The sequence below is a fragment of the Doryrhamphus excisus genome, chromosome 21, assembly GCF_030265055.1.
Source record: "Doryrhamphus excisus isolate RoL2022-K1 chromosome 21, RoL_Dexc_1.0, whole genome shotgun sequence".
NCBI classification, from domain to species: domain Eukaryota; kingdom Metazoa; phylum Chordata; class Actinopteri; order Syngnathiformes; family Syngnathidae; genus Doryrhamphus; species Doryrhamphus excisus.
The window spans coordinates 10,674,840-10,698,966 of NC_080486.1; the positions used below are offsets into that span (position 1 = coordinate 10,674,840).

The window sequence follows — 24,127 nt, forward strand, 5'->3', positions numbered from 1 at the left end:
GCTCCACATATTGAATGAATTTATTTCCCGTTACATCATCTCAGCACCTTGCAGGACAACCTTTGCAATAAATCAAGGCCACAGAAGCGGGAGGTGATGCCCCAGACGTAATAGCTAAGCGAGGTGTGGCGGGCGGACGGAATCCCCCCCCCCACACAAAAATAAAACACCTCCTTTCTCTAAGAATACAAAAAATAGATCATTAGAAGTCTGATTGAGCGAGACAGGAAATGGAAACTGTTTGCGTTTCCTCCACGCCTCAACAGCCAAACGCCTCATTTGTGACATTTTGCAGATTAATGCGAGCCGCTGAAGGGGTGGGGGGTGGTGGGGGGGTGCTTTGGAAAATTGCTTTGACTGGAAATGTGTCACAGCTAACAGAGCCTCTCCTTTTCTTTCCAGTTTGATCCCCGTTAAGCACTTCCCTCTGATCTAATTCAATAAATGCCAAAGGGAGTTTGAATAATCATATTCATGCACGCTCCTTTGGGATACGTAGAAATACTTCATACTTCTATCTTTACGAGGTGTGTGTGTACTTCCGCTGACATGACAGTGGATGTACAAATATGATTGGCTTACGACCCAAAATGGAGGCAAAAGTACAATTAGAAATAAGATTTCTCAGTTTTAAAAAAGAAGGCTGCACGGTGGTTGAGTGGTTAGCGCGCAGACCTCACAGCTACCAAAATGAAACCAAAATATTCCGAAAAAAACTCTAATTTTTGAATATTTTTTAAAGTCATAACATTATAGGAGACAAACAAAAAAAATTCCAAGAAACATTTTTTAAATTGTAATATTATGAGAAAGACTTGGTTGCACGGTGATCGAGTGGTTAGCACACAGGCCTCACAGCAAGGAAACCCGAGTTCAATCCCACCCTTGGCCATCTCTGTGAGGCGTTTGTGGGTTTTCTCCGGGTACTCTGGTTTTAAATTGTAATATTATGTGAAATACTTGGTTGCACGGTGATCGAGTGGTTAGCACACAGGCCTCACAGCAAGGAAACCCGAGTTCAATTCCACCCTCACCATCTCTGTTTGAAGTTTGTGGGTTTTCTCAGAGTACTCCGGTTCCCTCCCACATTCCAAAAACATGCTAGGTTAATTAGCGACTCCAAATTGTCCATAGGTATGAATGTGAGTGTGAATGGTTGTTTGTCTATATGTGCCCTGTGATTGGCTGGCTGGCGATCAGACCAGGGTGTACCCCGCCTCTCGCCTGAAGACAGCTGGGATAGGCTCCAGCACCCCCCTGCGACCTTGTGAGGATAAGCGGTAGAAAATTAATGAATGAATGAATGAGAAAGACTTGGTTGCACGGTGATCGAGTGGTTAGCACACAGGCCTCACAGTTCAATCCCACAGTCGGCCATCTCTGTGCGCCTCTCGCCCGAAGACAGCTGGGATAGGCTCCAGCACCCCCCGCGAGGAAAAATGGTAGACAATGAATGAATGTTTTAAAGGGAAGCAGCATGACGGCGCGCATCAAAATAAAAAAAATGGCCAATAAATATATGATACTTTGATATTGACATATTAATACATCCCTCAGCAGTGCTCAAACACAATCTTTGCAAATGACATCACAGATTAAGAACAAAAAAGAATCACAGATATCATAATTCAACACACATTTCAGACAAAATTAATCCATAAGCGCCCGCACGTCCATTTTAATATAAAATGGAGTAAACACAGCATACATCCCCAGTCGCCCCCCGTCCCCCTGCCCCCATGTCAAGTTTCAAATCAGTGCAAATCAGTTAGCGTAACCCACCCGCTTCATCACGCCCCCGCATATGTCCTCCACTAGCTTCACGTCCCTTTGCTGCATCTTCTGCCGCCACATATCGATGTTGGCGGGGGAAATGTCCCCCTCGTAGAGGAGGTTGAACAAGTTAGTGGAAGTGGTAAACTGCAGCTGGTTGAGGGCGGCGGGGGACAGCGGCACCCCCAGGAAGGAGTGAATGCTCTCGGCAGTCTCTCGAGGGAAGTTGACCGTGTCCTCAAAGCGCACTTGGAGGTACGAGTCCTCGGGGAGGCTCTGGCTGATCCTCAGCACGGCGGAGGTGTGAGCCAACCACAAGTGAGCCAGTATCACCACCGGGTCGCTTTCCGAATGAGCCAGCAGATTCCTGAGGGCGGTAAATTCTGGCGCCACGCTCGGGCAGCCATCCCCGACGGCGTCCTTCTTGAATATCAAGGAAAGGTGCTGAGGGATGTTCTTCAGGGAGTACAAGCTGGGCTGGTTCTTATACAACATGAGATAAATCCATGCTCGAGGGTCCCTCAGCACATAGATGGTCTTCAGGGGGGGTCCAACAACCTCCTGAATAAAAGGCAGTTTAAGCGCCCAGCTCCCACTGCGCATGTTCAGGACAACACGACTGTTTGGGTACTCGGCGAGGTGGCGCCTCATCGCCCTGATGTACTCCGCGTCTCTGTCGAGGCTGCCTCGCAACGACTCCCGCCGTTTGGTACTTTTTTTTATGTTGCGGGGGGAGCCGCCCTTCTGGGTCAGGCCGCCCCAGCCACCGTCTGCTAGCTGAATGTTCTGCAAATGCAGCTTAGTGTTGCGGGACAGAGAATGCAACCATCCTTGGATCATCTTAAAACGTCCTCGTTCGGCGTCCACCCGGGACCACTCACAAGGGTCCACAAAGGAATCAAACTCAAACTCCGTCTCCGGAATATCCATGTGCTCAGTCGGAACTCTAATGTAAACAAAGTCGGTGCTGTTGTAAAAAAGGTGCTTAAGGATGTCCGACCCTGAACCGGGCAAGGTTGTGATGAGGACGGTGGGAAGAACGAGTTGGCGCCGGTCTTGGGGTCCGCCCCGGCTTTTCCATTTCACGCCACATAGGAGCTGATCGCAGCTATTGGACACGAAAAGCAACTCGACTAGCCACAGCATGAGCACGGTGAGAAGTGCGTACCGCATCAGGCGCCGTAGCCTGAAGCAAATGTCGTAAAACTTCCTATGCACGGCGAGGAAAACGGCGGCGACGCATAGAAGTAAACCCGCCATCAAATTGAGCGTGAATGCAAAGTCAAACAACTGATTAGCGTTGTTGGATTGTTTGGGTAGAACTTGCGTTCCGAGACCGAATCGAGTGATTTGATACCGATCCTCCATTTTACAGTGACCGCCGTATCCTAAATAATCAAATCTGGCGCCGATATCTTTATAATTTGTCGCTATGGAGACTAACCGTTCGGTGTTATTGATCGTTAAAGACAACGTCACACCGTTTTTGCTAGCATCGACAAATTTACAGTTAGACACTTTGACATACGGTCCGTGAAAGACATACGCCGCTCTGCTAACCGCGCCCGTCATCGGGAACGTCACGTTAACATACTGAGTCCATCTTTTTTTAAACTCCGCCGACTGTTCCGCTTCCTGAATTCGAGTATCAGGACTGCGACCGTGGGTGTCGAACCAAAACATTTTATAATGGGCGTCCCACACGTCCATCATGGCGCCATTGTACCTGTCCATGAAGCGGAACGGGACGTATTTAAAGTCGATATCGAGGTTATGGAAAAACGCGCTGAACGACGTCAAAGGTGAATCGGTTTCCTTTTCAACATGGTCGAGCACCACAAGCGTTTGGGTGTCCATCAGAACCAGAGCTCTGTAAACACTTTTCAGTCTCATGGCCGACGAGTACGCCGACGCCGCTTCTCCGCTCACAAACATCGTATCCCCGTGTGACGCGGCGGTGATCACTTCCCCCTTGGTGTCGCCCACTCCTTTATCGGTCCAGTGCAGCCATTTTCCGCATTCGCCCATCTGACCCTCCCACGGAGCGTTACATTGACTGCTAGGAGACGGACCGAACACCAAAACGTTGTTGAGGTAGGTGAACTTTGGCCCGTAAAGCGCCTCGGCGACAAAAACCTGTCCGTTGGGAGCGAATGTGAACGAATTTTGATCCGGGTGTTCGTGACCTGGGTTGAAACTGTTCCACCCGTCCAACCAAGTGTAGGGTCTCTCGTGGACTATGTCGTAAACCGCACGCCCACCAAGATTTCCAGACTTAAAAGACACAAACGTGTTCCCTTGACCGCTGGGTAGACCAGCTCCGTAGGTGACCACGCCCCAATTCGAGAAAATATGCATTCTTGCTTTGCCGAAGTCTTGCGGCGGTTGCGGGATGAGCCGGGCGTCGTACCATATGTACTCTGTGTGTAGCGTGACCCAACGCTGTGACGACGACTGCCCCATGGGACCGTCCTTGGGTCGGTGTTTCCGAATCTGCTGAGCTAGCCAGTTTCCCGTACCGTTCCTCATAACGAACGAGTCCAGGAACACCAACTGACTCTCGGGCCCGTAGAACCAGTTGTAGTTGGAGTCTGCGATACCGACTGTTCTTTGAAAACCGGGTAAAATGGTAGCGTAGTAGAACCAGAAGTGTTTCCGCAGCCAGTTGTTCTGAGTGCTCTCGATGCTGAAGTGCCGTTGAGCCAAGAAGATGTACTGCATAACGGACTTGGCGGTGTAGCTCCCGTAAGCGACCCCCTCGTCCAACGTGCCATCCACGATGTGATTTAACAGAAACATCGTTTTCTCCATATAATTCACCGCCACTTGCTTCCACATCATCGATTCCTGGTCGTCATGTGAACCCACCACAATGGCGCCGATCAGTATGGCGAGTATATTCGTGGTCTGATGATTGTGTAGGTACTGTTTACCCCACGCGCGGTACTTCGAGAGCTCAAACATCTCCTCTGTTACGGATCGGATTTTTTTTAAGTAAATATCCTTCCGTTGATTGTCCAAGTAGGAATAAACAAAGTCATAAGCGGTGGCGAATCCGGTGAGAGAATGCGCCACAGGAACTTCGTCATTAGGCGCCGGGGTCACCTTCCAGTCCGGGTATTCCGCCATCCTGTCCATGAACTTGATAAGAAACTGCATGGCGGCAGAGTCCTCGGGTACTAGGACGCAGTACAAAGCCAACGGAGGTAAGTTATTCCCGTAAATCTCATTCCACTTGCTCTTGAACGCCTCGTGTTTGGCGGGCGGAATATAATAAGCGGCGTTGGATAACATGGTGAAAACGGCCGCACGGATGACTTTAAATATGTGGCTGTGGGTGGTGGAAGATCTCTGCCTCATAAGCGACAGGTCCCCGTGGCTAAAATACAGGTTAGGGTGGGACGCCGCCGCATGTTTGGGCACTCGGTCGGGGGCCGGCTTGACCTGGAGTAAGTCATCCTGGAAAAAGTCATTGTCTGTGGCGTTTAGAAGCCCCGAAAATGCTGCAGTCGCTATCCAGAGTGGGAATAAAAAGAAAACATATAGAGTCCACTTCACTGCCATGATTGTGGTCGGGATTTCAAGAAATTAGTCCTGTTAAACAAACTTCAGTGCACTTTGCAAAAAAATACATATTCTTCAAATGTGTCCTTCACTTCCAATAGTGCACAAAAAAAAATGCAAAACTTAATATCCTCCTTAATATTGGCGCAAACAGTCAGCCCCAATCAGTGTCTGGTCCCGTCAGTGGCGCCCAAAGGCACCGCGAGCAACCGGACCGAACCGCAGCATCTGTGGAGCGGATCCCCGGCGAGCGACGCTCCTCCGCGGGCGACATCGCTCCCTTTCCCCGGGGCTGCAGAGCACCGCGAGTATGCCCCGTATGGGCTTCACCCAGTCGCGGCTTTTGAATCTTTCTTGTACCGCTGCTTAGTTCTTATGCCTCGGAAAGGCAAGGAAAGTTGTCGTCACTCCTCAAGTATTCCCTTTTTTCCACATTGTGCGCAGGAAACAGTAAATCAGCTTCCCAGATGAGGATGAAGAGGAGGATGATGAATATTCCAGATTCCACGCAGCAGTAAAGGTGTTGGGTCGACGTGTGCTGGCGTGTATGAACACACACGCACACACACGCACACACTGACGCCGCGTACATGTGTGTAATCTGCGTCGTCGTCAGCTTCGCTGTTCAACACTTTGATTGTTTTCCAGGCGAGTGGAACCGCTGGAAAATGTTACACCAAATGTCCGCCAGAGGGCGCTGTGGCACCAAATAGCTCTCTCTCTCTCTCTCTCTCTCTCTTTACTGAGCATGAAGGCCAGCAAGCAAAGCTGGGAATCAAACAAGTGGTGCCACTACATAACCTTTTTGATACCCACGTCACTCACACTCATGTAAATATACTGTGTAAACATCGAAAGAGTGAAAGAAAATACATTTCTGGGGATCACTATAGATGAAAATATGATCTCATATTACCTCATATTACAAATATACAACAAAATGTGGCCAGAAATCAATCAGAAATCACTCCACACATTTTATTGCGCTCTGGTTCTACCATATCTTACTTATTGTGTGGAAATATGATGTAATAACTATAAAAGCAATCTTCACTCGCTAAATGTACTGCAAAAAAAAAGGCCAGTAAGGATAATTCATAATGCCGCCTACAGAGAACATACTAACTCCTTATTTCTAAAATCACAAGTACTTCAACTTGCTGATATAGTTCCTCTTCAAACAGCTAAAATAATGCATAAGGCTAAAAATAACCAATTACCTAAAAATGTCATCCAATACTTGATGTCAGGGAAGAACTACATTTGAAAGACTTATATGCTAGGACTAAATTTAATTTAATTTAATTTAATTTGTAGAAGTCATTAACCCGTTGCCAAGAGCCTTGGAGCGCAAGCAACAAATGCAGAAATCACAGAAATGGAGGACGAAATAAGGTAAAGAATCGGAAAAAACCTCCATCAGCCCACTCAGGCACGGAAATGTCAATCATAGCTTAGACTAACTTTTTTTTGTAATATTTTGACTTTATTCTTGTAAAATTACAGCTGAGTTTTCTATTTGTGCTGTTTTATTTTATTTTTTTCCTATAACAAATTTATTTTATTAATTTATTCTCATGAAATTGTGACTTTTTTTCTTCTTAGACTATAATAACTTTATTTCTTGAATATTTGGACTTTATTATTGTGACATAACCTTTTCAACAACCTAATTTTCACAATTTTGTTTCTTGTAATATTACTTAATTTAATTTAATTTAATTTAATTTCAAAAGCGGTAGAAAATGAATGAATGAATTTAATTTAATTTAATTTAATTTAATTTAATTTAATTTAATTTAATTTAATTTAATTTAATTTAATTTAATTTAATTTAAATAAATATATTAGGAAAGCAGGAAGTGAACAAATGTAACAGTTACTGATTGTAAAAGTACCAGATGGAGGGGTAGGATTTAATAAGCTTTGCTTCTTCCTACTCCTTTCGGACATGTGGAACTGTGAACTGATTATGGGATGCATTCATTCTGGATGTTTGTCAGTCGTGCCCAAAACACGGAAGACAGAGCCTGGCACAATTCCATGCACACGAACACAAACATAGCAGAGTCACGCAATGACAATAATGCAACACAATTCCTTATGGAAATAAAATAGACAGACTCCAAATGATCCAACAGTGCCCGAGTCCAGTACGATACAAAATGGCTTCCTGTGAGTACGCCGTTAGCATCAAGACATTAAAAACACTCTTAATTTCTTTCCTTTCAGCCGTTTGGCACGCTATTTGCAAACGGATTGCATTTCCATCTTATTTGCACATTCAAAAAAAGCATGCTAGCAAGGTTGTTACGCTTCTGCGCACAAGTTCCTTCCGGCAATGTGAACTTTAAAAAAAAAAGAAACGACACTGCAGAACCTTCAAAATATGTGAATGTCGGGGTAATGTGACAACAACCGTCAAAGCCAACATTTGTACGATGTGGTGGTTTGGTCGAGATAAAAGCAGCACAGTCATACTGTGACGTAATATGGTTACGTCTTGTTATTATATTATGTTATGGTATTGTATTATATTTCTACAATGTGGTACCCCCCACAGAGTCACATTTTGGGCACTGCTGGGTTACAGTAAACAGTAAATCAATGATCATGGCACAAGTACCACTGCTTGCCTATATATACATATTTTTGAAATATTAAAAAATATGATTGGAAATAAAATATGAAGTTATCAAATCTTTTTCCTCGCAAGGGGGCGCATTCTCGGCAAATGCGCAAAGAATAAGCATGGCTGCCATGGGGACGAGCATGAAGTGCTAAGTCTGCTCCAAGCAGGAGAGGGTTAGCGGAAAGATACGTAGTTTCTGGTGGTGTAAAGGTACAGCTGCTGCCTTTTATGGTGGTTTTATTCTGTTAATTTGTTATTTTGCACAAAAAAAAATCTTGAATAAATATCTGATATACGACAAATACAAAAATTTTTCTTGCATGTACAGTTTTTCCATGTACAGTTGTCCCTCACATAATCATGGTTCGATTATCGTTCCCTCGCTGTATCACTGTTTTTCCAAAATTAAATGAGGTCGACTAGTCAAAAATATTAAAAGACAAAAGGTACATTATCGAGTATTGAGACATGACGTTAGATGAGAGTGAATAAAAGTACTCCTCCCATTCAGTGTGGAAGTGGTACATTTTGGGCTTCTCCCAATTTAGCATCTGTACAAGCTAAAATGGTGGCACATACCATCCTAGTAGGCAATAATTGAGTCCTAATAGAAGAATGTGCACTATAAGCATGGCTGCCATGGGGACGAGCATGGAGTGCTAAGTCTGCTCCAAGCAGGAGAGGGTTAGCGGAAAAATGCATAGTTTCTGGTGGTGTAAAGGTACAGCTGCTGCCTTTTAAGGTGGTTTTATTCTGTTAATTTGTTATTTTGCTCTACAAAATATTGAATAAATATCTGAAATATGACAAATAATTTTTGTATGTACAGTTGTCCCTCACATGATCACGGTTCGATTAGCGTTCCCTCGCTGTATCACTGTTTTTCCAAAATTAAATGAGGTCGACTAGTCAAAAATATTAAAAGACAAAAGGTACATTATCGAGTATTGAGACATGACGTTAGATGAAAGAGTGAATAAAAGTTCTCCTCCCATCCAGTGTGGAAGTGGTACATTTTGGGCTTCTGTACAAGCTAAAATGGTGGAACATACCATCCAAGTAGGCAATAATTGAGTCCTAATATGCACTATAAGCTGATGGTTAAGTTATTAAAATACATACTTAGTAGGGGTTTGACCTTGGAACTGACCATTTCTATTCCTATTGTTGAAGAATAACGACGTATGCATTATCTCTCCCTGTGTTTGTTGTTGTTCACGTGGGCGTGACTCCTAACACGAGCCGCCATCGACTCATTGATCACCTCCTACTGTGTATATTAGCTTAGTGTGCAGCACCGTTTCATGATGGATCACTTGTTCTGTCTTTCGGTTCTAGAGCATGCTCCCCCCCGCTGGGACCCGCTGTAGCATGATGCACCCCCCCCTTCATCATTCTCCGCCTGCACACATGGCCTTATCAGCGTCACTGCAGGGAAGGCATCTCTCGAAGGACGCAACTCTTCCATATGGAGAAACGATTCTTTTTTATTAAAAAAAAAAAAAAAAGGAAATTGCAAGTTCCTTCCTGGGCTGCACCTGCATCGCTTTTGCAGAGGATGCTATTGGCAAGTGAACTATTTCTGTCCGACATGAATATGCAACGGTGTAAGCGTTAGATTGTGCATCAGCAGGTACTATCACCCCCTGATGTTTTCCACACGCCGCATCAGATGGAAAAAACGGCACTTTAGAGTCGTTCGGCGTGTTCACACGCTCAGACGTGTACGCAGGGCATCCCGTTTTACAGCAGAGGAGGGATTTTTCAAAACGCGCTACGACGACGATGACAACGGCGGCGGGACAGCTGTCAGGCGGTGCGTCGGGAGCACCGTTTGAAGTCCCGCTTCAGAACGTCACGGCTCCTTAAGGCGGCCGCCAGGAGTGAAAGTTGAGCTCGAGTTCAGCGGGCATCCCAATTAGTAACATGTCCTGGTTGCCTGGCGACGGAGCGCACAGGGAAGATATAGTACTCTCAAAAAGTTATCAGGTGGGATGACACTATAATGCATGGGTCTCAAACCCGTGGGGCCGCCTTATCTACTATGGTGAACTTTAATGGTCAGAGGTTTTAAGCAATAATCAACCAAACTACAATAATCATGACTTCACAAATATGCAACAGGTAAGTAAGTAACTTGAACGCAACCGACCGTTTACAAAACAAGTGCTGCAAGGCATGCTGGGAACTAGCATTGGTCCAATCACATCAAAGACAAAAACAGAGCTAAGCTAGTATACACAACTCAAAGTGCTTCACAATGAAGTGAACCCATTATTCATTCACACACACACATGTGGGTGGTAAACTACGTCTGTAGTCACAAGTGTTGTGCCCAGCAATCACTGGGTTGAGGAGCTAGCTAGCTAATAATAATTATTAAATTATATATATAATTAAATTCTTAAATTATTGTTACATAATAATTCATTTTTAATGTAATAATGACAAATTTATTTAATAAAAAAATAAATAATAAATGTATTATTATTATATATATTTATTAGATTTAAAATAAATTCATTATTTATTTAATAAATTAAATAAATATTATACTACATAAAAAATAATAAATGTAAAATAAATAATAAATGTATTATTATTATATATATTTATTATATTTAAAAATAAGTTTGTTATTTATTCATTTAATAAATTTATAATTATTATATTATATATATAAATTTAGATATATATTATTTAAATATTTATAATAATAAATTATTATAGTATTAAAGTATTATATTAAATATATTGTATATATATATATATATATATACATATATATATTAAAGTATAGTATTAAAGTATTATTATTTATTTAGATATAATAAATAAATACATTCAATGAGCTTTAGTGCATTTTTAGTGCATTTTTAGCGCATTTTAGCTTCATGCCGACACGTCAACCCAAAGCTTGGATGTGAGGATGACTGGCAGTTATGAAGCACGGAACAATGTCATGGAGGCCGTTGGAGGCGTGCACGGACACTCAATGCCCTTATTAAAAATATGACATGCTGGGAGCAAAGAGGGCGACAAACCTTGCTCTTGAAAGACCCCCGCCCACACCTCCACCGCCCCCACCACCACCACCACCACCACCACCACCACCACCACCACCGACTTCTGCCTGCAGAGAATTCCAACCCCTCCCCTAAGGGGTATCTGATGTTATGTCTCCAGTTTGTCCCTGTGGCCAAAATGGCAGCTTCAATCATCTGAAAGGCTTCAAGGCTCCTCCCTTGCAGGAGGTGGCCTGTCAATCATACAACTTCCTTGGGTTGATTTAAAGGAGAAAACAAACACCGGAATGTTCCATGTGATGCCCGACTTTAAACAATTTTTTTTTTACACTTGCATGATGTTTTAACACATGAATATTAAGAGTGGTTAGCTTATTTTTACACTTATATATGACAGTTAATGTTACGTGAATAGAGCTTTTATTTATTTCACATAATTATTTCCAACAACAACATAATGTGGACTTGGATTCTCCACATATAAATTCCACTAATTTCACTAAAAGGTTCTGCCAGATGCAAAGCCGTTTGTTTTGTTTTCTTTTATGATGGCCGCATTTTTTTTTTTTTTTTTTTTTTTTTTACGATCGCTTCGCCGCTTGTGAATGAGTCCATTTACGCATTTATCCTCCCGGTGTCCTTAATACCTGCTGCTAAATGTGGATCATCTGCACCTGCTCACAATAGCGGCTTTTCCATACACTCCTTCCCAACATGGCACCCGAGGCGAGGTTTTTTAAGACACCTACTCCATCGGTGATTTACATGGATTTCATTTGTAAGGTAACATTTTTTTCCCATTGTTCATGAATTACACACAAATGCGAAAAAAATCTAAAATTTTAGCTAAAATGTTGTATTATCGAGTTAAACGATGCCAAAGTTTCAGATAATGAGGTTTAAGCGTTTAGAAGTGAGCCCTGAAAAAAAGTTTAGAATGGCTAAAAACGTTCGGTTTCAGAAGGTGTGGTAAAAATGTTCCTTTGTGACATCACAGACGGACTTCCTTATATGGTTAATGGTTATTAACTGTTAATGTGACTGTAATGTTCGAGGAAATGCACTAGCATCAGACATATAAGGCTTTTATGGCAGGTTTCAATGACCTCGGGTACAATAAACAAACACTCACGGCAACCTGGAACTCAACTCTGAACCCCCAACGTCACTTCCTGTTCACACACCAATCATCTCCCCTAACATCGGACAGCAATATTACTCTGATTATGTCAACTATATTGGTTAATATGAGTGTAAATGTTATTGTAGGGGTGTTATTTCATGTGTTGAAGTCTCTAATAATGTTAAAACCCGTATTAAATTATTAAGGTGTTCTAAGCTGTAACTACAAAAATATTTATAAATGTATAAATAAGGAGGGTCCTACTTTTTGGAAATCTTTGTGGCAACCTGGAACTCAGCTCTGAACCCCCAACGTCACTTCCTGTTCACCCACCAATCATTTCCCCTAACATCAGACAGCAATATTACTCTGATTATGTCAACTATATTGGTTAATATGAGTGTAAATGTGACTGTAGGGGTGTTATTGCATGTGTAGAGGTCTCTAATAATGTTAAAACCCCTATTAAATTATTAGGTTTTCTTAGCTGTAACTACAAAAATATTTATAAATGTATAAATAAGGAGTCCTACCTCGTGGAAATGCACTAATCTCGGTCGGGTCTGGACATAAATCACCCGAGACAACCTGTCAATCAACGAATGGCAAGGTTTACACTAATTTTGCATGTGTAATTAAAGGTAATTTGCATGCTATGGCTCAGTGGGAGCATACAAACACAACGTGAATGACAAGTTAGATATCAATTCCTTCTTTATAGCTGCGCTAGCACAATGCTAACACGCCCTATCGGGAATGTTTATTTAAATAAACCCAAGCCTTTGATACCCAAAGACGAAAAAAAAAAAATATGAGTACCTTGGAGTATTCCCTCCCGTGACTTTTACGAGGCAGCTCGCATAAAAAATTAAGCAACGCTTGGGCCCAGGTTGAAACGCTACCTGTATACCCCCCCCCCACCCCCCCTCTCATAACCACTCTCCACTTCCCCCCTCTGCCCTCTCTGAGGTAAACCCTACAAGCTCGCCATGAATATTTCAAGCGGCTAAATTTGGCGTCCCAGAGGGTAATTTGAATTCGAAAAAGGTGACTGCAAAACGGCGGGACTCGAGGGCGGGAAAAACGGCAAATGCCACGAAATGCTGAACGCATTAGTCGGAAAAAAAAAAAAAAAAAGACGACAATGAAGCATCTGATTTCTTCAAGATGTCCTCCTTTGCCTTATCCCACCTTATGCCCAAAATGAAATGCATGTTGTGGGTTGTGACTATGTGCTTAAACAGGCAAGGAAAAAGATTAGGAATATTAGGAATTAATTAGGCACAGTAAGTAGTGTTTGCTTGAAGGGAATCCATCCAAGTTTTAAATTGCTCAGGCAACACCAGGAGGGACTAAAATCAACGATAAGGACAAGTGGATTCCCAGGCAAGATGAGAGAACGTGGAGATTAAAACACACACTTTGATGAAAAATGGAATTATGAGTGAGAGACGAGTCGTCGCCACAAAGTGGGCTGCCTCCACAAAGCCTTTCAGTGAATCCCCAGACATCTCTTCCTTGTGTGATTCTTTTTTTTTTTTTTTTTTTTAAGTTTCTTGCAAAAATCCGAAAACTTTTCCCACCTCAAAGGGAGCGAGGGGGCGTCCTTTTTGATGGCGGGATGTGACTTCATCTTTTCATCAAAAATTTCCATCAGATCTGAACTGCGATCATGATAAGCAGCAATTATTTTTTTTCCCCCGCGTTTGGCCTAATTATCATCACACTGTACCGATCCAAAGCTTTGTGAATTATATATTCAAAATTAATATGATTCATGATCTGACAATCATTTCCTCAATTAGAAAAAAATGGGAAAAAAATTGTGACTGTAGTCAAATTTAATTGTAAATTTAAATAATAAATTTAATTGCAATTAGGTGTAGTTTTCTATTTTGATTAAGTGATTTTTGATGGACGACCGCTTCGGAAAAATCTACAGTATTTTAGATCAACACAAAAGGTTACAATGTAACATGGAAGAGTTTGCAGCTGTGGATTGGTCACATTTCCCAGCATGCTTTGCGGCAGTTAAAATAATGACTTTTACTCACAAGGGATACACACAAAGGGGTGCTGGAGCCTATCCCAGCTGTCTTGGGGCGAGAGGCGGGGTAAAACCGTAGCCACTGGTCGCCAGCCAATCACAGGGCACATATAGACAAACAACCATTCACACTCACATTCATACCTATGGACAATTTGGAGTCACTAATTAACCTAATTAATGTGGGAGGAAACTGGAGTACCCGGTGAAAACCCACGCAGGCAAGGGGAGAACGTGTAAACTCCACACAGAGATAGCTAAGAGTGGAATCGAACTCGGGTCTCCAAGCTGTGTAGCATGCGCGCTAACCACTCGACCGACGTGCAACCACACCATCTTTCATCGCAAACAAAAAGTTTGTTTCTACCTTTTTTTCCATTCTTTAGTAATCAGTAGTAGAACATCTGGAAGTTTGGGGAAAATATCAGTTCCCGACTAAAAAAAGAAACATTCAATCATTAATTCATTTTCTACCGCTTTTCCTCACGAGGGTCGCGGGGGGTGCTGGAGCCTATCCCAGCTGTCTTCAGCCAAGAGGCTTGGTACACCCTGGACTGGTCGCCAGCCAGCCAATCACAGGGCACATATAGACAAACAACCATTCACACTCACATTCATACCTATAGACAATTTGGAGTCGCTAATTAACCTAGCATGTTTTTTTGGAATGTGGGAGGAAATCGGAGTACGTGGAGAAAACATGCAAACTCCACACAGGTGGAATTGAACTCGGGTCTCCTAGCTGTGAGGCCTGCGTGCTAAACCACTCGACCGCCCTGTTGATACTTGTATGTATTTATTATTATTACTGAGTCAAATCACTCAGTCCTTAAAAATGTATGAACAACACTTCACCTGCACACAACAAAAGTTCCTCCTGCACATGCAAGTATCGACCGATATCGATACCGTCTTTTTTCATATCATCGATATCAGCCGATTGATCGAAGAATCCTTATTCCCATCAAATACAGGTTAGCCTTGTTGGCAATGATACAATTTTGAAAGTTGCACATTTCTATGTGTCCCTCTTGTGAAAGGCTTGCCCATAATAAAAAATGGGAGCGCCTGTCATCTACTTGTCGTCAGCAGACTGAAACTTTGACCCCGTGCATTTTTTTGGTCCTGTGAGTTATTGTTCCTTTGCATGAATGAGCCTCCTCCTATTTTCCACATGCTACGCTATCCATAGATATGAAGGAAAAACACGGAAAAAAGCAGGATTATTGCCGCTATATCAGGCATATCATTATGTTGATAATACGCCGGTCTTTAAACTAAGGTTGTAAAACTGTAAAATACCACAATGACGCCAAGAGGGGAGCGAATCCAAGCGTTAAAAATATAATCATGATTACATCACGGGCCCTGCTTGCATTGATTAGCTTCAGGCTTCCCAACCCGTTTGATTGACAGGCTCAATTCTCCTGCAGCGCTGGGCTGGCTAACGCGCTATCATGTGTCCGATTGTTCCCAAGACCACAGTCAGGATGCGGACAAAACGATATGCGGCGAGGTGGGAATGGCTCTGAGCGTCTCCATATCATCGCCGCTGCAGCTCCCGTGGAGGTCGGCGGGGTCGCGTCTTGTCTATTTCTTTCTCTCGCAGGAAATTCCGACGCGCGCTCGACTGCGGCACTACACATTTTCTTTTTCTAAAGCCAAATAGGACTCAAAATTGGAAATAACAGGCTGAAAGGGAAGGTGTATGAACGCATTTACAGCAGGAGCAAGGCCGATAGGAAGCGCTTTGTGATGGAATTCACTTTTTCTTCTTGCAAAGGCCCTCAAATCAAACCAATTCTACATTGTTATGTCAAAGATTGATGCTCAAGATAAACAACAATTCAGGGGAAGCAGGTAAAATGAAAACCGCTTAGCTTAGCATATTCATATGCAAACACGAACTAAATCTTTGTTCCACATGCTAAAATTAATCTTTTCTTCTTGTTAGGTCCGCTAATCAAACAAATTCTACATTTCTATCTGAAAAGAATGCTAAAATAACCATTCAGGGTAAGCAGGTAAAGTGATCACCGCTTAGCTTAGCATATTAGCATGCTAACGAGAAGCCCTTAAGCTCTTAAGTTAATGTTATTATGTGAAAATAAGTGTCCAAAAAATTCATTAAACTATATTTAGTTTAGCGTACGAGCGTGCTAGCAAGAAGCCTGTCAACGGGAAAAGCTCTTTGTTCCACATGGCACGATCACCGCTTAGCTTAGCGTATTAGCATGCTAAACAGAAGCCCTTAAGCTCTTAAGTTAATTTTTACTTTGTGAAAATAACTAAGACAAGTGTCCAAGATGTCTACATACAGAAATTCATTAAAATATATTTAGTTTAGCGTATCAGCATGCTAACAAGAAGCCTGTCGGCGGGAAAAGCTCTTTGTTCCACATGCTAAAATTCATCTTTTCTTTTTGTTAGGTCCGCTAATCAAACAAATTCTACATTTCTGTGTGAAAAGAATCCTAAAATAATAATTCAGGGTAAGCAAGTAAAGTGATCACCACTTAGCTTAGCATATTAGCATGCTAACCAGAAGCTAGTGTTACTTTGTGAAAATAAGTATTAAAATTAAATATTAACATGCTAACAAGAAACTATTTGTTCCACATCCAAGAATTGACTTTTTCATCTTCATCAGATTTCTAAATCCAACTAATACTGTATTTTTATGTGGAAAAAGGACTCAAAGTATGACTATAACAACGCAAACAATCACAATAATATATCTAGTTAGCATATTAGCATGCCGACAACAAACATTCAGGAGTAAGCTCTTTGTTCCACATGCTAGAATTGCCTTTATATCGTGTTATGCATATAACAAATTCTATATTTCTATGTCAAAACAACTTTAAGAGAAGTGTTCTAATATTTTTAGGAATATACTTCATTTAGCATGCTAGCACGCTAACAAGAACTCTTTCAGGGGAAAGCTCCATGTAAATACAGTATGTTCCACATGCTAGTATTTACTTTTTCTTCAAGTTAAGCCAGCTAATCAAATTATACGTTTTTATCTTTCAAGATTAATTAAAAGATTAATTCAGAGCAAGCAGGTAAAAATTCTTAGCATATGAACATGCTAACAGGAAGCTCTTCAGATGAAGCTCTTTGTTCCAGATACTAGAATTGACTTTTTACTGTATGCTAATGTGGAAAAGGACTCAAAGTATAACTATAACAACGCAAACAATCACAAGAATATATCTAGTTAGCATATTAGCATGCCGACAACAAACTTTCAGGAGTAAGCTCTTTGTTCCACATGCTAGAATTCACTTTACATCGTGTTATGCATATAACAAATTCTATATTTCTATGTCAAAACAACCTTGAGAGAATTGTTCTAACATTTTTAGGAATATACTTAATTTAGCATGCTAGCACGCTAACAAGAACTCTTTCAGGGGAAAGCTCCATGTAAATACAGTATGTTCCACATGCTAATATTTACCTTTTCTCCAAGTTAAGCCAGCTAATCAAATTATATGTTTTTATCTTTCAATATTAATTAAAAGATTAATTCAGAGCAAGCAGGTAAAAATTCTTAGCATATTAACATGCTAACAGGAAGCTCTTCAGATGAAGCTCTTTGTTCCAGATACTAGAATTGACTTTTTACTGTATGCTAATGTGGAAAAGGACTCAAAGTATGACTATAACAACGCAAACAATCACAAGAATATATCTAGTTAGCATATTTACAATTTCTCAACTAAGTAACTGCTATGCAATTAGCATCCATTATCGCCTTTGCCTCAACGTGAACGAGCGCATAGCGTGCTTCGCCGCCACCGTCTTTTCTTATTCATCAGGAAGCTCGCTACCACAGAGGTCACGCCGCCTAGCTGATAAGGTCATCCTTCTCTGCACTGCGCCACTGATTTGATTAATCGACATCAATTAGTGGAAGCTTAAAGAGGCCTGCAGGGAAGGAGGAGTAAACGGCGTTCTCCCGACACGAGAGCACTGTTCAAGTTCCTCGTTTATACGGTAGACGCTGCAACATCACAATAAAAAAAAAAAATCACATTTATATGAATGAATAGCTTCAAATTATTTATTGTAAAGGTCTGAATGCCTGCCAGCCGCTCAGCTACACAGGAAGTCTCTCTCCAATCAAGCCGCCGCCCCTATTTGTTGAAATAAATAATGAAATAGTCACAAGACTCGACGGGTGGTAATTGCTGCATTTAAAGGCAGCATCAGATGTGCGCCGTGGGAGGCCTGCTTGGCTCCACCGCGACCTTGGCTGAGTTTGTCTTTTTTACACCAGCTTAAGTGGCGCAGCGGCGTAATCGGGCACCTCTGATTGGTGGGCCGTATGCCGCTGGGGAAGCTGGCGACCCGCGGCGAACGACAAGGCTCACGGAGCGACGGCGCCTTAAGTTGTGCATTGATGCATTGTGACTGTCGCAACGCAACATGGAGGGCGTCTCTGCAGATTAACCTCAACAACAGACGCTCATGTTTGACTGCTGCTGTTTACCCCACCCGGGCTTGACATTTCATCCCGTTATTATCCCTTTGAGGATTCTATTTTTGGATCTTTATGATCTTCCTGCGTGCTTTCAACAATGCAGCATCCATGAAGACATATTTGGATGCGTTTGGTGTGGAAGGTACCTACAAAGATGGCGGTATAGCGAGGTTTTTACCTCGCAAATGAACATAAAACATGCAGAACATTCATTCATTTTCTACTGCTTATCTTCATGGGGGTTGCAAGGGTGCTGGAGCCTATCCCAGAAAGGCGGGGTACACACTGGACTGGTCGCCAGCCAGCCAATCAGAGGGCGCATATAGACAAACAACCATTCACACTCACATTCATACCTGTGGACAATTTGGAGTCGCTAATTAGCATGTTAGCAACCTAGCATCTAACAAGAACAACAACATCTAACAACAACCTAGAATCTGAGAGGGAGCCTATCCCAGCCGTCTTCGGGCGAGAGTTGGGGTTCACACTGGACTGGTGGCCAGCCAATCACAGGGCACATATAGACAAACAACCATTCACACTCACATTCATACCTATGGACAATTTGGAGTTGCTAATTAACCTAGCATGTTTTTGGAATGTGGGAGGGAGCCTATCCCAGCCGTCTTTGGGCGAGAGGTGCGGTTCACACTGGACTGGTGGCCAGCCAATCACAGGGCACATATAGACAAACAACCATTCACACTCACATTCATACCTATGGACAATTTGGAGTCGCTAATTAGCATGTTAGCAACCTAGCATGTTTTTGGAATGTGGGAGGGAGCCTATCCCAGCCGTCTTTGGGCGAGAGGTGGGGTTCACACTGGACTGGTGGCTAGCCAATCACAGGATACATATAGACAAACAACCATTCACACTCACATACCTATGGACAATTTAGAGTCGCTAATTAACCTAGCATGTTTTTTTGGAATGTGGGAGGAAACCGGAGTACCCGGAGAAAACCCACGCATGCACGGGGCGAACGTGCAAACCCCACACATATAGCTGAAGATAGCTGAAGGTGGAATCGAACTCGGGTCTCCGAGCTGTGTGGCCTGTGTGCCAACCACATTTTAATTCAATTTGGACACCCCTGCATTAGCATGTTTTGACAAATCTTCACTCTTTAGTGTGCTGCGTTTGAGTAGAAGAACACAGAGATAGCCCAGAGTGGAATTGAACTTGGGTCTCCTAGCTGTGTGGCCTGCGCACTAACCACTCAGTCACTGTGCAGCCCCAACATGCAAAACATTTTAATTCAATTTGTTAAATTTTTTTAAGAATGTGACATGGTCCGCAAATGTCCCCCGGGCCACACTTTGGACACCCCTGTATTAGCATGTTTTGACAAATCTTCCCTCTTTAGTGTGCTGCGTTTGAGGACTAGAAGAGTTCTATCACAAACACTTCATGGGTCACATGTACACAGCTCCATATTTTGCATTCAAAATGATAATAGGGGGGCACATATTGGGGGGGTCGCCTCCTTCTCGTCAAAAAGCGAAACCTTTCCACAACAATACGAGATCGACACTCGCCCCCCCCCCACAGGTCACGAGCCGCAATCTTTGATTCATGGCCGCCTTTTATCGCCTCATTCCTCTTCCAGCTCGCCTTTCATCCGCCATCATCCATCATTCATCGCTCTGCCCACGTCGCCCCCCCCCCCACCAAGTGCTCCCAGGGCCCGGACCTCCGCTAGCCTCGCAGCCCAAATGTCAAGCTCGATGCGGAATAATTTAACCATCAGAAACTTAATATAACCTTGTAGCCTCGCACGGTGGATGCGGGTTTGTGTAGTCGATGCCACGCACGTGTAAAGACAACTTTAACGCTACAAAAACAAAAAAGAAATTAAATAAAATTTGGAGTCTATTTTTTTTTTTAGCTTAAAATTGCACCAAACATGCTCACTTTTATTGTGGAGTTGCATCATCACCTCTTTGTGCATCTCACAAAGAAGACTAGCAAAGTCCTAAAAACACGGCAGAGACAATGCGATGAGCACCGGCATGGCCGCTAAGCGCGAGGACGGCGTCCAAGCAGCAAATCACAGCCTCGCCATGCAGTGAGCCGTGTGCTGACACGTGTTCGAGCCCAGCCTCCCAGGCCTCACTGCAGCTCTCTGGCAAGAGTGTAAACGTGTGCGGTCGCTTGAGCCGTGCACGGCTCAGCGGCTGGCAACCGCGAGCGGAGGTTTTTTTTTTTTCGGAGCCAGCTGTGAGTGGCGTGCACGGCTGCTTTGTGTGCATGCTGCGAGGAAGCAGATAAGCATCCAGGCTGCGCCGCGCTGACAGGAAGTGGTCCATAGGAGGCGGCCGGGGAGGGGAAAGACCATCTGAGACATTGTTTACATTGCTGGGATTATTCCATTGGACTGTAGTGCTTAAGGCTCACAAAACATATATTTGGCTATACGGTGGAGAAGTGGTTAAAACGTAGGCCTCACAGCTAGGAGACCAGAGTTCAATTCCACCCTCGGTTATCTCTGTGTGGAGTTTGCATGTTCTCCCCGTGCATGCGTGGGAGCATGCAGCACACTAAAGGGTGAAAATTTGTCAAAACATGCTAATGCAGGGGTGTCCAAAGTGTGGCCTGTGGGACAATTGCGGACCGCGGCACATTCTTAAAAAAAAACAACAAATTGAATTAAAATGTTGGGGCTGCACGGTGACCTAGTGGTTAGCCCACAGGCCATACAGCTAGAAGACCCGAGTTCGATTCCACCATTGACTATCTCTCTGTGGAGTTTGCATGTTCTCACCGTGCATGCGTTGGTTTTTACCCGGGTACTCCAGTTTCCTCCCACATTCCAAAAACATGCTAACATGCTAGGTTAGTGCACAGGCCTCACAGCTAGGGGACCCGAGTTCGATTCCACCCTTAACCATCTCTGTATGGAGTTTGCACGTTCTCTTCGTGCATGCGTGGGTTTTCTCCCGGTTACTCTGGTTTCCTCCCACATTCCAAAAACATGCTAACATGCTAGGTTAGTGCGCAGGCCTCACAACTAGGAGACCCGAGTTCAATTCCACCCTCAACCATCTCTGTATAGAGTTTGCACGTTCTCCCCGTGCATGCGTGGGTTTTTACCCGGGGACTACTGTTTCCTCCCACATTCCAAAAACATGCTAACATGCTAGGTTAGTGCACAGGCCTCACAGCTAGGGGACCCAAGTTCGATTCCACCCTCGACTATCTCTGTATGGAGTTTGCACGTTCTCCCCGTGCATGCGTTGGTTTTTACCCGGGGACTACGGTTTCCTCCCACATTCCAAAAAAACATGCTAGGTTAATTAGCGACTCCAAATTGTCCATAGGTATGAATGTGAGTGTGAATGGTTGTTTGTCTATATGTGCCCTGTGATTGGCTGGCGACCAGTCCAGCCCAAAGACAGCTGGGATAGACTCCAGCACCCACTTTGGTGAGGATAAGCTGTAGAAAATGAATGAACAAACACAAACATCTCTTAACAACAGAATCCAATAAAACCATGTGATCCCACTCAGCCAATCAGAGAAAACAGAAGGTTTTTCTAAGTTCTAATGTCATTCAGACATTAGAAATCATTGGCGTTTGGGTTCTGAGCTGTGTAGGCGTGCCCATTGTGTTGTTGTCACCTGCGCTTGAAGTGCGCATTGTGTTCCTGCTGCTGCATGCTGATCAACGCCAGACAGCGACATCAAGAGAAACAGGAGCAGGAAGGTGCTAGAGGGCTGCCGACGCCACACTATGTGCTCCCTTGATATTTCCAACACTGTAATCACGCGCCAACGCCGACAGTGCTCGTTTAGGCGGGGGCCCGAAATGAAATGATGACCGTTTCTGTTGAGGGAAGACGCGACACGACAACAACAACAGCAATAAGGACAAAGGAGGGATGACGATAAGATGATAAATGATGAATGAAACTGGAGCACTTAGCCTCGTTATTGCAGCGTCATCAGAAAGGAAAAAGTGTAACGGGAAAAAAAAAAAAGTCTCTGGCGGCACTTTGAAAAGGAAAACAGAGTGAATGCATTTGTCTTTTGGCCTTAAGTGGAGCCGGGATGAAAGAATCATGAGATAAACAACCGACGGTCTCGAACTTGGGGATCCACACCGCATCATAAGTCACTTTACATTGTTTCCTATGGGACTTCTTTTCAATGATGATCATTTTTGGACTTGAAAAACAAATACAACGGCACAACATTTAGAAAACTATAAGTATAACTATATAGTATAGTATACCATATAGTTATGCTATATAGTATAACTACAAGTACTATAAGTACACTAAAGTTTAGTCATACTATTTATACCAATATTTAATTTATATTTCATTTAGATTTTTTGTTAAATCAGATTTACAGATTTGTTCATATTGATTAAAAAATAATTATAAATTAATCTGTATATTAGAATAAATACACACACTATATATATATATGTATATATAAAATATGAAATATTTGATTTGTAATATCTATTAAATATGGTTATATATTTAAAATTTATAAAACTATAAGTAGAACTATATAGTATAGTATACTATATAGTTATGCTATATAGTATAACTACAAGTACTATAAGTACGCTAAAGTTTAGTCATACTATTTATACCAATATTTAATTTATATTTCATTTAGATTTTTTTTGTTAAATCGAATTTACAGATTTGTTCATATTGATTAAAAATTAATTATAGATTAATCTGTATATTAGAATACACACACACACTATATAAATATATATAAATTGAAATCTTTGATTTGTAATATCTATTAAATATGGTTATATATTTAACATTTATAAAACTATAAGTAGAACTATATAGTATAGTATGCTATATTTACTATATAGTACTATATAGTTATGCTATATAGTATAACTATAAGTACTATAAGTACGCTAAAGTTTAGTCATACTATTTATACCAATATTTAATTTAGATTTTTTTGTTAAATCAGATTTACAGATTTGTTCATATTGATTAAAAATTAATTATAAATTAATCTGTATATTAGAATAAATAGACACATTATATATATATATATATATATATATATATATATATATATATATATATATATATATATATATATATATAATAAATGAACTATTTGATTTGTAATATTAAATATGGTTATATATTTAAAATTTATAAAACTACAAGTAGAACTATATAGTATAGTATACTATATAGTTATGCTATATACTAGTATAACTATAAGTACTATAAGTACGCTAAAGTTTAGTCATACTATTTTTACCAATATTTAATTTTTATTTCATTTACATTTTTTTGTTAAATCAGATTTACAGATTTGTTCATATTGATTAAAAATTAATTATAAATTAATCTGTATATTAGAATAAATACACAAAAATTAAGATATTTGGAACATCAGCATTTATGTCATTTCCAGTCATACATAAGTAAAGTAGTGTTAAGTATATGCTAGACTCCATATTGTT

The 24,127-nt window shown here is 41.9% G+C and overlaps 2 protein-coding genes across 5 annotated transcripts in view; both read right to left on the reverse strand.

Annotated features, from left to right (window-relative positions):
• Positions 1-24,127, reverse strand: part of LOC131108537 (protein disulfide-isomerase TMX3-like) — a 137,744-nt gene that overhangs the window by 28,555 nt on the left and 85,062 nt on the right. The gene's annotated exons all lie outside the window — the stretch shown is intronic.
• LOC131108533 (dermatan-sulfate epimerase-like protein) lies at positions 3-6,299 on the reverse strand. Its single transcript, XM_058059551.1, has one exon. It carries the CDS (start codon positions 5,335-5,337, stop codon positions 1,765-1,767), a length of 3,573 nt encoding a protein of 1,190 aa, XP_057915534.1. The 5' UTR covers positions 5,338-6,299; the 3' UTR covers positions 3-1,764.

Bases quoted from the DNA above. Each gene is read 5' to 3' on its own strand.
- LOC131108533 (XM_058059551.1), bottom strand. From the start codon at position 5,337: ATGGCAGTGAAGTGGACTCTATATGTTTTCTTTTTATTCCCACTCTGG.